Source organism: Bos taurus, chromosome 5 (assembly GCF_002263795.3).
Source record: "Bos taurus isolate L1 Dominette 01449 registration number 42190680 breed Hereford chromosome 5, ARS-UCD2.0, whole genome shotgun sequence".
NCBI classification, from domain to species: Eukaryota; Metazoa; Chordata; class Mammalia; order Artiodactyla; family Bovidae; genus Bos; species Bos taurus.
Window position 1 is genome coordinate 99,276,947 of NC_037332.1, and position 14,434 is coordinate 99,291,380.

The window sequence follows — 14,434 nt, forward strand, 5'->3', positions numbered from 1 at the left end:
ACTGCTGAGTTTTCCAGTTTGCTGGCATATTGAGTGCAGCACTTAACAGCATCATTCTTTAGGATTTGGGATAGCTCAGCTGGCATTACACCACATCCACTACCTTGTTTTTAGTAAGGCTTCCTAAGGCCCACTTGACTACACACTTCAAGATACCTGGCTCTAGGTGAGTGACCACACCATTGTGGTTATCTGGGTCATTAAGAGCTTTTCTGTACAGGTATTCTGGGTATTTTTCCATCTCTCCTTAATCTCTTCTGCTTCTGTTAGGTTCTTGCCATTTTTGTCCTCTCTTGTGCCTATCTTTGCATGAAATATTCCCTTGGTATCTCCAGTTTTCTTGAAGATATGTCTAGGCTTTCCCATTCTATTGTTTTTCTTTATTTCATTGTATTGTTCACTTAGGAAGACTTTCTCTCTCATTGCTAATTTATGGAACTCTGCATTCAGTTGGGTATCTTTTCCTGATCCTCTGCCTTTCACTTCTCTTCTTTTCTCAGGTATTTGTAAGCTGTTTGTAAGCTATTTGCAAACTCTATTATGTCTTAATAATATAGACTAATATTTGAACTTTCTATAGCAATTGCTAATGGCTACCTATATGGTGAATATCTTTATTATATTTTATATTAATAAACTAAAAAATAATATTCTATTACCCACTTAATTGAATTATCGCATGTGAAACATTCATTAGTGATGCCAAATAATGTGAAATTCAGTAATATTCACTTTTAAAATTTGAAGTGAAAAGTGAAAGTCACTCAGTTGTGTCCAACTCTTTGCAAATGCATGAACTGTACCCTACCAGCTCCAGGTAAGAATTCTGGAGTGGGTAGCCATTCCTTTCTTTAGGGGATCTGCCTAAGTCATGGATTGAACTGAAGTCTCTTGTATTACTGGTGGATTCTTTACCAGCTGAGCTACAAGGTAAGTGTTAAATGTATTATTCATGTTATCATACATTTTTCTGGTTCCAGTTAAATAATTTGGTACACATCATGTCCTTTGTTACATGCCCAAATATGTTGACTCTTCCGGCATCTAACTATAATAAAATCTAGGGAGAAGGCAATGGCACCCCACTCCAGTACTCTTGCCTGGAAAATCCCATGGACGGAGGAGCCTGGTAGGCTACAGTCCATGGGGTTGCTAAGAGGCAGACCTGACTGAGTGACTTCACTTTAACTTTTCACCTTCATCCATTGGAGAAGGAAATGGCAACCCACTCTCATGTTCTTGCCTGGAGAATCCCAGGGACAGGGGATCCTGCTGGGCTGCCCTCTATGGGGTCGCACAGAGTCGGACATGACTGAAGAGACTTAGCAGCAGTAGCAGCAGCATGGTTAGTCCACCTAGAGCCAAGATAAATACTCAAAATACTAAGAGCGTTTTGAATTTACTGTTTATTATATAAAATGTGGTTGTGACTAAATCTAAAATGGCAGTACCTAGTGACCTAAGAGATATAGATGAATTAGATGTCCATAATAAGTGCAAATATCCTTCTAACAAGATGGATAGATGGATTCATTTCTAGGAAGTTTTTTAAATGGAGGGAGATAGCCAAAATTATGAAATAACGCCGTGTAAAGGAAACATTTTAAGGTCTTATAATGAAGAAACTCTTATTGTAGTTGAAAATTTGGATATGCAGAAAGGAAAGAAGAACTTAAGAAAAGAACTTATGTGGATATATCCAAATAGATATTGACAGGTAGAATAGTAATGATAAAGTATCAAATTGTGCATATATGTTTGTGTTAGAATTCAAGGCAGCAAAAATGGCATGAGCAGTGAAAACAGTAGAGAGAAATTATGTCTTTTCGTCGTTTCATAAAAGTACAAAAATATGAACTTACTAGACTATTGAGTAAAGAATGCATGCTGTAAAATGTCGGGCACTTATAGAACTGCTGCTGAGTCACTTCAGGCATGTCCGACTCTGCACGACCCCATAGACTTCAGCCTACCAGGCTCCCCTGTCCCTGGAATTCTCCAGGCAAGACCACTGGAGTGGGTTGCCATTTCCTTCTCCAATGCATGAAAGTGAAAAGTGAAAGTGAAGTCGCTCAGTCGTGTCCAACTCAGCGATCCCATGGACTGCAGCCTACCAGGCTCCTCCGTCCATGGGATTTTTCCAGGCAAGAGTACTGGAGTGGGTCGCAATTGCCTTGTCCACGTAGGGAACTAATAAGACATATTAAATTTATAAATTCTTATAAAAGAAAGTTAAAAATATTTATTGTGAAAGCTAAGAAAACAACATAATGTAGAATTCAAAGTAACAATATATTATACTTAAATATTAACTATATGTTATTACATATAAATAATATATGTAAATAGAGAATATGATAATCCTAAATTTATATTAAGTATATATATAATAGCTTTCCATTTAAATTTTAAGAATGTTTATATTTTAAAATATTTTGTTTAACACACTATGTATGTAAAACAGTTATTTTAATAACTGCTAACTTAATGAGCCATATTATTTTATCAAAAGCCATGAACAGGAAAGTAAAGAACACAAACTGCTTTAGTTAATGTACTCTCATAGTATCAACCAAGAACCATGTTACAAAAGATTGAGCCTGTTTAATAATTATATACTGAATATGTAACCTATTAGCAATTAAAAAATGTATGTAAAAAGCAAGAGAGTTCCAAAAAAACATCTATATCTGCTTTATTGACTATGCCAAAGCCTTTGACTGTGTGGATCACAATAAACTGTGGAAAATTATGAAAGAGATAGGATAACCAGACCACCTGATCTGCCTCTTGAGAAACCTGTATGCAGGTCAGGAAGCAACAGTTAGAACTGGACATGGAACAACAGACTGGTTCCAAATAGGAAAAAGAGTATGTCAAGGCTGTATATTGTCACCCTGCTTATTTAACTTATATGCAGAGTACATCATGAGAAACGCTGGACTGGAAGAAACACAAGCTGGAATCAAGATTGCCGGGAGAAATAGCAGTAACCTCAGATATGCAGAGACACCACCCTTACAGCAGAAAGTGAAGAGGAACTAAAAAGCCTCTTGATGAAAGTGAAAGTGGAGAGTGAAAAAGTTGGCTTAAAGCTCAACATTCAGAAAACAAAGATCATGGCATCTGGTCCCATCACTTCATGGGAAATAGATGGGGAAACAGTGGAAACAGTGTCAGACTTTATTTTTCTGGGCTCCAAAATCACTGCAGATGGTGATTGCAGCCATGAAATTAAAAGACACTTACTCCTTGGAAGGAAAGTTATGACCAACCTAGATTGCATATTCAAAAGCAGAGACATTACTTTGCCAACAAAGGTCCATCTAGTCAAGGCTATGGTTTTCCCTGTGGTCATGTATGGATGTGAGAGTTGGACTGTGAAGAAGGCTGAGCACCGAATAATTGATGCTTTTGAACTATGGTATTGGAGAAGACTCTTGAGTGTCCCTTGGACTGCAAGGAGATCCAACCAGTCCATTCTGAAGATCAGCCCTGGGCTTTCTTTGGAAGGAATGATGCTAAAGCTGAAACTCCATTACTTTGGCCACCTCATGGAAGAGTTGACTCATTGGAAAAGACTCTGATGCTGGGAGGGATTGTGGGCAGGAGGAGAAGGGGACACCAGAGGATGAGATGGCTGGATGGCATCACTGACTCGATGGATGTGAGTCTGAACTCTGGGAGTTGGTGATGGACAGGGAAGCCTGGTGTGCTGCGATTCATGGGGTTGCAAAGAGTCGGACTCGACTGAGTGACTGAACTGAACTGAACTGAACTGAATAGCACAAGGTCAACACAGATTTGAAAACCATGCATAAATAATCATAAATGGAGATTTAAACAATTTATCTCCACTACTTATCAAGCAGATATAGCAGTAGGCAATAGAAATATCTAAGCTAGACAAGTAACCAGTACATATATGAACACACACACATACAGTAACATAGAATATTCTTATTTTTTTAAGTTCAAATGAACATTTCCCCCAAATTTGCTATATATGCTTAAGTCCAGTTACACCACTAAAAAAACTACAGAAATTTGGTGTCACAACACTAGCCCACAGCCAAGTTTGGCAAGTGGGCACTTGAAATGTGAATATTCAAATTTAATTTTTAATTAATTAGAAGAAATAAACACTTCATATTGATTTCATAGTCACATCAGCCATATGTAATAGACATACAGAATATTTCCAGATTCATGAAAATTTCTCTAACTAGTTTACCTAAAATGAAGGCAATAACTAAAATTTTGAAAATCTTTATCGGGTTTTATATTCAGTACTGTATTTCTAAATAACATATGAACCAAGGAAAAATCAAAGTCAAATTTCATAATTTTATATGAATTAAAGAAAAATAGAACAACAAGATTCTGTCTTGTGACATATGAATTGCATTAAATGCATACATTGTAAACAAATAAAAAGAAAGAAGAAATCTGAGCATGCTTGACAAGAAACTTGAAATGAAAAAGCAATTTCGGTGAAATTAAAGTAGTTGACATAAAGACGAAGGAAGAAACTAGCAAATATGAAAAATCAGAGAAATGCAAATCAAAACCACTATGAGGTACCATTTCACACCAGTCAGAATGGCTGCGATCCAAAAGTCTACAAATAATAAATGCTGGAGAGGGTGTGGAGAAAAGGGAACCCTCTTACACTGTTGGTGGGAATGCAAACTAGTACAGCCACTATGGAGAACAGTGTGGAGATTCCTTAAAAAACTGGAAATAGAACTGCCTTATGATCCAGCAATCCCACTGCTGGGCATACACACTGAGGAAACCAGAAGGGAAAGAGACACATGTACCCCAATGTTCATTGCAGCACTGTTTATAATAGCCAGGACATGGAAGCAACCTAGATGTCCATCAGCAGATGAATGGATAAGAAAGCTGTGGTACATATACACAATGGAGTATTACTCAGCCATTAAAAAGAATACATTTGAATCAGTTCTAATGAGGTGGATGAAACTGGGGCCTATTATACAGAGTGAAGTAAGCCAGAAGGAAAAACATAAATACAGTATACTAACGCATATATATGGAATTTAGAAAGATGGTAACGATAACCCTGTATACCAGACAGCAAAAGAGACACTGACGTATAGAACAGTCTTATAGACTCTGTGGGAGAGGGAGAGGGTGGGAAGATTTGGGAGAATGGCATTGAAACATGTAAAATAAACACCAATACAGTATACTAACGCATATATATGGAATTTAGAAAGATGGTAACGATAACCCTGTATACGAGACAGCAAAAGAGACACTGACGTATAGAACAGTCTTATGGACTCTGTGGGAGAGGGAGAGGGTGGGAAGATTTGGGAGAATGGCATTGAAACATGTAAAATAAACACCAATACAGTATACTAACGCATATATATGGAATTTAGAAAGATGGTAACGATAACCCTGTATACGAGACAGCAAAAGAGACACTGACGTATAGAACAGTCTTATGGACTCTGTGGGAGAGGGAGAGGGTGGGAAGATTTGGGAGAATAAATATCATGTATGAAACGAGATGCCAGTCCAGGTTCAATGCACGATACTGGATGCTTGGGGCTAGTGCACTGGGACGACCCAGAGGGATGGTATGGGGAGGGAGGAGGGAGGAGGGTTCAGGATGGGGAACACATGTATACCTGTGGTGGATTCATTTTGATATTTGGCAAAACTAATGCAATTATGTAAAGTTTAAAAATAAAAAAAAATTAATTAAAAAAATTTAAAAAAAAGAAAAAGAAAAATCATAACAAAGAAAAAATTACAGTAGAGGGGAATAGAAGGGTCAAAGCTATTTTCATTTGAAAGACAATAAAATTAATAAATGACACGTGGAGAATAGAGAAAACATGAATCTTTTATATGTATATAAATATGACAATCCAACGCTCCTGCTGCTGCGAAGTCACATCAGTTGTGTCCGACTCTGTGTGACCCCATAAATGGCAGGCTGCCAGGCTTTTCCATCCCTGGGATTCTCCAGGCAAGAACACTGGAGTGGGTTGCCATTTCCTTATCCAGTGCATGAAAATGAGAAGTGAAAGTGAAGTCGCTCAGTCGTGTCCAACTCTTAGCGACCCCATGAACTGCAGCCCAGTCTCCTCCGTCCATAGGATTTTTCCAGGCAAGACCACTGGAGTGGTTCTCCAGTGCCTTCTCCATGACAATCCAATAGATGTTGGCAATTTGATTGTTTGTTGTTGATAAAATTGCCAACATCTGTTGGATCATTGGAAAAGCAAGAGACTTCCAGAAAAACACCTTCTGCTTTGTTGACTATGCCAAAGCCTTTGACTGTATAGATCACAGCGAACTTTGGAAAATTATTCAAGAGATAGGATTACCAGACCGCCTGACCTGCCTCTTGAGAAGTCTGTATGTAGATCAAGAAGCAACAGCTAGAACTGGACATGGAAGAGTGGACTGGTTCCAAATTGGGAAAGGAATATGTCAAGGCTATATATTGTCACCCTGTTTATTTAACTTCCATGCAGAGCACATCATGTGAAATGCCAGGCTGGATGAAGCACAGCTGGAATCAAGATTGCTGGGAGAAATAGCAATAACCTCAGACATGTAGATGACACCACCCTTATGGCAGAAAGTGAAGAACTAAAGAGCCTCTTGATGAAAATGAAATAGGAGAGTGAAAAAGCTGTCTTAAAACTTAACATTCAAAAAGCAAAGATCATGGTATCCAGTTCCTTCAGTTTATGGCAAAAAAAATGGGGAAACAATGGAAACAGTGAGAGACTTTATTTTTTTGGACCCTAAAATCATTGCAGATTTGACTGCAGCCATGAAATTGAAAGACACTTGTTCCTTGGAAGGAAAGCTATGACCAAACTAGATAGCGTATTAAAATCAGAGACATTACTTTAAGGTCTGTCTAGTCAAAGCTTGGTTTTTCAGTAGTTATGTAAGGATGTGAGAGTTGGACCATATAGAAAGCTGAGCACTGAAGAATTGATGCTTTTGAACTGTGGTGATGGAGAAGACTCTTGAGAGTCCCTTGGGCTGGGAGGAGACCAAACCAGTCCATCCTGGAGAAAATCAGTCCTGAATATTCATTGGAAGTACTGATGCTGCAGCTGAAACTTCAATACTTTGGACACCTGATGGGAGGAACTGACTCACTGGAAAATACCCTGACATTGGGAAAGATTGAAGGCGGGAGGAGAAGGGGACAAAAGAGGATGAGATGGTTGGATGGTGTCACCAAGTCGATGGACATGAGTTTGAGCAAGCTCTGGGTGTTGGTGATGGATAGGGAAGCCTGAATAGTGCAGTCCATGGGGTCGCAAAGAGTCGGACACGACTGAGTGACTGAACTGAACTGAAACCTGACAAAACCATTATGGTTTTTACGGATGTTAAACAGACAATAAAGCTGTATTATAAAAACTTTTTACGATCCATATGAAATAGAATGTCTAGAAAATGCAAATTACCAAATATAGTACAACAACAATAAACCTGTATAAGCTTAACATATGTTAAATATATTAATTTACTTTTGGTCTCTCTACTCCTATTTTTGATATTACATGGAAGTGGGCTCACACAATATGCAACATTTTAGAGGTTTGAATGCCATAAACATACTGTTGAGCAAAAAAAGTGAGACACAAAAGAGAGATACCTATATTTTTGGATGTGTATATGATACTTCAGTGGGGTTTTCCAGGTGGCACTAGTGGTAAAGCGACTGCCTGCCAGTGTAGGAGATGAGGGTTTGATCCCTGGGTCAGGAAGGTCCTCCAGGGAATATGAAATGATAGCCCACTCCAGTAGTCTTTTTTTTTTAATTAATTTATTTATTTTATTTGGAGGATAATTACTTTAAAATATTGTGGTATTTTTCTCACACATGTACATGAATCAGCCATGGGTTTGCATGTGTTCTCCAATTCAGAAACCCTCTCTCACCTTCCTCCCTCCCCCATCCCTTGGGTTGTCCCAGAGCACCAGCTCTGAGTGTCCTGCTTCATGCATCCAACTTGCACTGGTCATCTCTTTTATATACGGGAATATACATGTTTCAGTGCTATTCTCTCAAATCATCCCACCCTCGCCTTCTTCCACATACTCCAAAAGTCTGTTCTTTAAGTCTGTGTCTCTTTTGTTGCCTTGCGTATAGGATCATTGTTACCTTCTTTCTAAAGTCCATATATGTGCATTAATACAGTGTATTGATGGTTCTCTTTCTGATTTAGTTCCCTCTGTATAATAGGCTCCAGTTTCATCCACCTCATTAGAACTGATTCAAACGCTGGGAAAACCAGTGAACCATATGCAAAAGAATGAAACTAGAGCATTTTCTAACACCATAAACAAAAATAAACTCAAAATGGATTAAAGATCTAAATTTAACACCAGAGACTATTAAAACACTTAGAGGAAAACAGAGGCATAACACCCTCTGACATAAATCACAGCAAGATTCTCTGTGACCCACCTTGCAGAGTAATGGAAATAAAAACAAAAATACAAATGGGACCTAGGTAAACTTAAAAGCTTTTGCACAACAAAGGAAACTATAAGCCAGGTGGAAAGGCAGCCTTCAGAATGGAAGACAATAACAGCAAATGAAACAACTGACAAAGAATTAAGCTCCAAAATATACAAGCATTTTATGCAGCTCAATACCAGAAAAATGAACAACCCAATCAAAAGGTGGGCCAAACATTGAAATACGTATAATATCATATATGGAACGAGTCGCCAGTCCAGGTTCGATGCAGGATACTGGATGCTTGGGGCTGGTGCACTGGGACGACCCAGAGGGATGGTGTGGGAAGGGTGGAGGGAGGAGGGTTCAGGATGGGGAACACATATATACCTGTGGCGGATTCATTTTGATATTTGGCAAAACCAATACAATATTGTAAAGTTTAAAAATAAAATAAAATTAAAAAAAAAAGTGGGCCAAAGAAGTAAACAGACATTTCTCCAAAGAAGATATACAGAGGGCTAATAAAACACACGAAAATATATGTAGGTTTCTCATATCACAACATCACTCATTACTAGAAAATGCAAATTAAAAACACAATGAGGTACTGTCTCTGCCGGTCAGAATGGCCACCATAAAAAGGTTGACAAATAGCTGGAGAGGGTGTGGAGAAAAAGGAAACCCTCTTACACTGTTGATGGGAATGCAAACTGGTACAGCCACTATGGAGAACAGTGTGGAAATTCCTTAAAAATCTGGGAAAAGAACCACTCCAGCATTCTTGACTGGAGAATTCCTTGGACAGAGAAGCCTGACAGCGTATAGTCAATGGGGTCTCAAAGAGTCAGATACAACTGAACGAATGAGCACACACAATTATATTTCAACTGTTTTTGAAGAACATTCATTATCAGAAAAAATAATATAATTCATTTTAAAATTTATGCAATCAGAATATTATTTCCATTTCATAAAAGATCAAGTTACCCAACAGTATCCAAACTCATATTTTAATTCTCAAGCTTGTGCTTGCAATGATATGTATTTGGAAACTGACAGTCTTCTGCTTTTATGCCCCATAAATATTGTACAGCACAGTTATGTTCATCGGGTACATTGTCTGTTATCCTGTTATGGAAAAATGCATAATTCCGTTATATTCTATGAAGACAACTCATGAAAAAATAGCATTTTCCATGTAACTGTAATACAAGATATTTTGAAAATGGGTAATGAAGTCTTTAATAAAATTTCAGTATGAGCTTGTTACTAGGAAATCGGGCTACAGAGTAGCCTGGTTTTCAACATTGGTATCAACATTTTATTAACTTTCAATATCTCCCTTCAGCTTTCTATAATTTGACTAAAACAAATGTATTCATGTTATTTAAAAAAAATTTTTTTTTGTATTTTTCCTCCTCTATATAGCATTCTTTTTACAAACTTACTGTAGATTGCAAGTTGAACCATTTAGCCACTTCCAAGGACGACCGCGGCCTTCACGAGAGACTTGAATCCACGATATAATTGATAGGGACATCAGAAATTTCTAGCCAAAATAAAGAATTTTCACTTAAATAGTCATTATGAAATGTTTTTGTTAATTTTTAAAATGCAAGTCAAAGGATGTGTTCTTTGATAGCATCTTTCTTTCTTTGAACAAATTGAGCATGTTAGATTCTAATCTAACACTAAAAAATATAGGAGTTGAAAGTTTGAGTTTTAATAGTGCCATAAATATTAACCAATATCTGTACTTTTGATTCAAAATTAACTCAGCATTTATACTTATCAGTATCAGTGTGTTCTAATGTTAATAAGGAAAATTCCTTTTTTTTTTGACAGCCATTTAATAAAGGGAATATTTACAAAAACATGAATTAGTTATAGAGATCCCACAAAAGAATACTCCTTGCATAACAACTTGGGGATACTTACAGCTGTGAACTGCATCTAACATTAAGCCTAAGGGATAAGAAGGTGGAGTAATTCATATGTGCAATGAGGAAAATTCTGATTCATATAATTTCATTTTTCCTCATGTCAAAACTAACATAGCAAGGCTTTAAATAAGTCTTTAGATTCCATGACATTCATTTTTCTGGATATTGTGACAATATCAATGGATTTCTCTACTATTATATGTTTCTCAGAATTTCAGTTTTAGAGGGAAAGTAAGGAAATGAAATTGAGAAAATAAGTGACATGAGAGCCGGATTTCGTTTTCTGAGCCTGACACCATTCTTTGACTAGATAAACCCCAAAGCCATCTGATTCTGTATTGGTGGAATCAGTGGACCAGACAAGGGGTCAGAGACTCATTTCTCTCTGCTCCTCCCTGCTAAGTTCAACTGTAACATGGGAACTAATGAAAGACACGAGAAAGGAGAACTCTGAAAGGTGGAAAGAGAAGGGTGATGTGGCTTGAGACTTCCCAGCAGTCCCACTCCTCTGTAATTGCTAATCACTTCTCCGTGATGAGAGAACAAGGTGGGAGATGAGGGAGTGATAATTAGGTGCGTCTTGTATCTCCCCACCAACCAGGTGAAAGTCACCTAGGTCTCTTACTTCCCAAACACCCCATACCTAACCTAGCTGTTAGGTGTAGCACAGGTAAGCCATTCCTCCTGTGTGTTGAGAGAATCGTGTAGGCAACACCAGGTAAGCCTTACAAGGTGATCCATCAGGACACTTACTAACAAGGAGCAGTCAGAGAAATTGCCTCTGTTTCCTCCACTGAGAGACACTAGGGTTGGGTGATAGGGGTGGGAGTGGGACCAGCAAAGGGGATGTCTCGACTAAAGCTACTGAAGCTAAGAAGCCTCTTTATCCCTGAGGGTGTTAAGACTCCATCTCCACCCAGCAGGATTGGAAAGAATGGATCTTACTGTTGAATTCACACAATGAGCTGTGGAAATTTACAAACTTCACACAAATGCAAAAATTTGGAGGAACTGCAAAATATCATATGGCAGTGATGAGACAGGGACAACCTGTATGATTCCATGTGCTGGAGTAGAAAATGGCAACCCACTTCGGTATTCTTGCCTGGAAAATTCCATGGACACAGGAGCCTGACAGGCTGAAGTTAATAAGGTTGCAAAGAGTCAGACACGAACGACTAAGCACGAACACGGGATTCCATGTATAAGATTCAAAAGCAATCAAAGAGATTCTATAATATCAAAAGTCAGGATAGAGAGTAAATAAGGAGGTGAGACGTGATAAGATATTACAGAGGGGTGGGGCTGCTGAGAAGTTGAAACTTCTATTCCGTGATCTGATGTGCAATTACATAATTCTATAGGCAAAATCATATGTTTATTTTCCTTGATTTATGATAAAATTAGATAGCACAGTGTATTTTAGAATTTAATAGATTTATAGAAGCATGGTTTTTTTTTCTTTTTTTTTTTTTTTAGAAGCATGGTTTTCTATGAAAAGCAAGAACCAGAAATTATAACACATGCAAGAATGGTATAAAAATGTAAATAAAGTATCATAAAGTTATATTCCATTGTTTAATGGAATACTAGCAGACCTTAAAATAAACAAGCTACAAATATGTACAAAAGCACAAGTGAATCCTAACAAATATAATGCTGACTAAATGAAGCCTTTAGCAAAGTGTTGGAAACATTTAATAGCTTACCATTTCCTCTTCATTATCTATATAAAGCAGAGTAGAATTCTTATTAGCACAGGATATCAAACTCTCATTCCACGATTTTTTTTCCAAACTAGTATAATAGCAGTTGTTGGAATATGTAATCCAGTCTTTTGGACAATGACCACAATGACATTCTGAAGAAAGATTATGAATTAGTATTCAAAAACAATTTGAATTTGGAAATAAAAATTAACTTACATATATGCATAGATATAAACATATGTATACACACACACATATATATATACATATATATATATATAAAATAACATATCTATGCATCCTCAAGGCTGGTACATATAAAACAAATCTCATTCATGCATTCATAGAGAGGGTCTGTCTTTAATATATGTCCCCATATAAAGGAAACACATAGAAATATCTACTCTTTACATGTCGTGAAAATCAAGAAATGAAACTTCTATTTTAGAATAGCAAAATTATTTGTCTCTATTCATATTACAGCAGGACGAAATTACAGCCAATTGCCAACAATGGATATGGAGATCATATTATTGCATAGGGAGAAGCACTCTCCTATAATCATTTATATGAATGTTTATTGCCTGATTTTATGAATTATGTTCTATCCCCAAATCTATTCTTATTTTCACTAGCCTAAGATAGAGACAAAAATGAATTGTATTCATATCAGAACTTTGAAAATCATTATGTACCTTTCTGGAGCCTTGTTGTGAGAGAGGAGTAATTCTGTTTCCGTATTACAGTAGCTACAAAATTAATCATTAAAAGTTAATATTGCTTTAAATGAATCATAATGATTTTAGTGTATGAGCTTGAGAATTCACTTTATTGTTTAGAATTAGAGTAATCTGAAATAAAACTGATTTAGCAAGAAAAATTAATTAGGTAATGAAGACTTGATGGAAAAAATATTTCAAAAACCTAACGGAACAAACTTCACCACGTCTTACAGTATTTGCTTTAACTAATCTCAAGAATTAATTTGTATTTCTCAATAAGATCTTTAAATCTCCTAAAGCATGCTTTTGAGTCATGAAGTCAGAATATACATATACATGCTCTCTGTAATTCTCCTGTGTTGTATATTTCTGACAAATTACATATAACATACTGCATTTATTCTAAATGCATGTATTTTAATGATAGGCACATTCTATAATATTATGAAATGTTTAGCAGCACTGACCCTCAGTAAAGTCATAAGTTCCCTTACAGTTTTTCAAAAATGTACTTACAGGGAGTAACAACGATCATTCTCACCACAATGGACATCAAGACAAGGCAGATGATTCCCAGGATCCCAGCAATGAACTTCTCTGGAGGTGATGGTGAACCTGCAGGGACAGAAAAGGAAACTGAGAAAGCAGTGATGGGGACAGTTGTTCAGAGTTTACATACACAAGAACCCACATGAACACAGAATTATGGATATAAACTTGGACCCCAACCCATTTTGACCACTGTAGTCTTTCTCTCAGAATATACCATTGTGTTTTCAGCAAATATAAGACTACATGAGTTGTTGATCAAAGACTTCAAATTATAGTAATGCCAGAATAAAAGTAATCCTCCAATTTCACATCAGAATCCCATATCCAGCTTTAAGTTCTGTTCCTCAAAGTGAAAAATACGTGAGCTTATCCCCTACTCTTCCTCCACACCTCTGCACCCCACTGCACTTCCTAGAACAGCTCCATGTGTGTCTAGTAAGTGTTTACCTTTGGAGCGGTGATTCCTGTCGTTCCCATGAAGATTCTGAGGAGCATTTTGAAAATTTAATTCTACATATGTTAATTCCTGCTCAGTCATTGAAATGGAACTTTTAGAAACCTTAGGTTTTCTTTTCTGCCTCTTTGAGTTCTTGACTCCCTTCAGTTCTGCATAGGTTGCTCCTTGGTTATTCATCTCTGCAGCTGAGTGAGATCAAGGACTGTGCTTGAAGTGAACTGAGGTTGAGTGGTGTATGTGAGATAAGAACCCTAGCACAATGCCACAGGCGGGGCAAAGTGCTTAGTGCTCACTTTGCAGCTGAACAAACTTAAAGCCTGGTAAATTCCTTACAACTTTAAACAAGTTTTTCACGATAGAATACTTTTTTGAAAAAGATATTCTATATTTGACGCATATATTATTGATTCAAACAGTGAAAAGCAATAAATTAGGGAGGAATAAAGAAGTTCATGAACAATAATATCCTCATTAAGTCAGATTCCATGGAAATATTTTAAAACCATCATAGTGCTTGTGTTCAAATTAAAATGTTCTGTTAACAAGAGAGATTCACCCAAATTTATGAT

At 37.0% G+C, this 14,434-nt stretch overlaps 1 protein-coding gene across 1 annotated transcript; it reads right to left on the minus strand.

Annotated features, from left to right (window-relative positions):
- Positions 1-9,492: 9,492 nt before the first annotated feature.
- KLRC1 (killer cell lectin-like receptor subfamily C, member 1) lies at positions 9,493-14,042 on the minus strand. Its single transcript, NM_001319883.1, is given in 6 exon segments — positions 9,493-9,610; positions 9,931-10,031; positions 12,135-12,286; positions 12,830-12,883; positions 13,373-13,471; positions 13,856-14,042. Coding segments are annotated over 6 exon segments (711 nt in total).
- Positions 14,043-14,434: the final 392 nt, after the last annotated feature.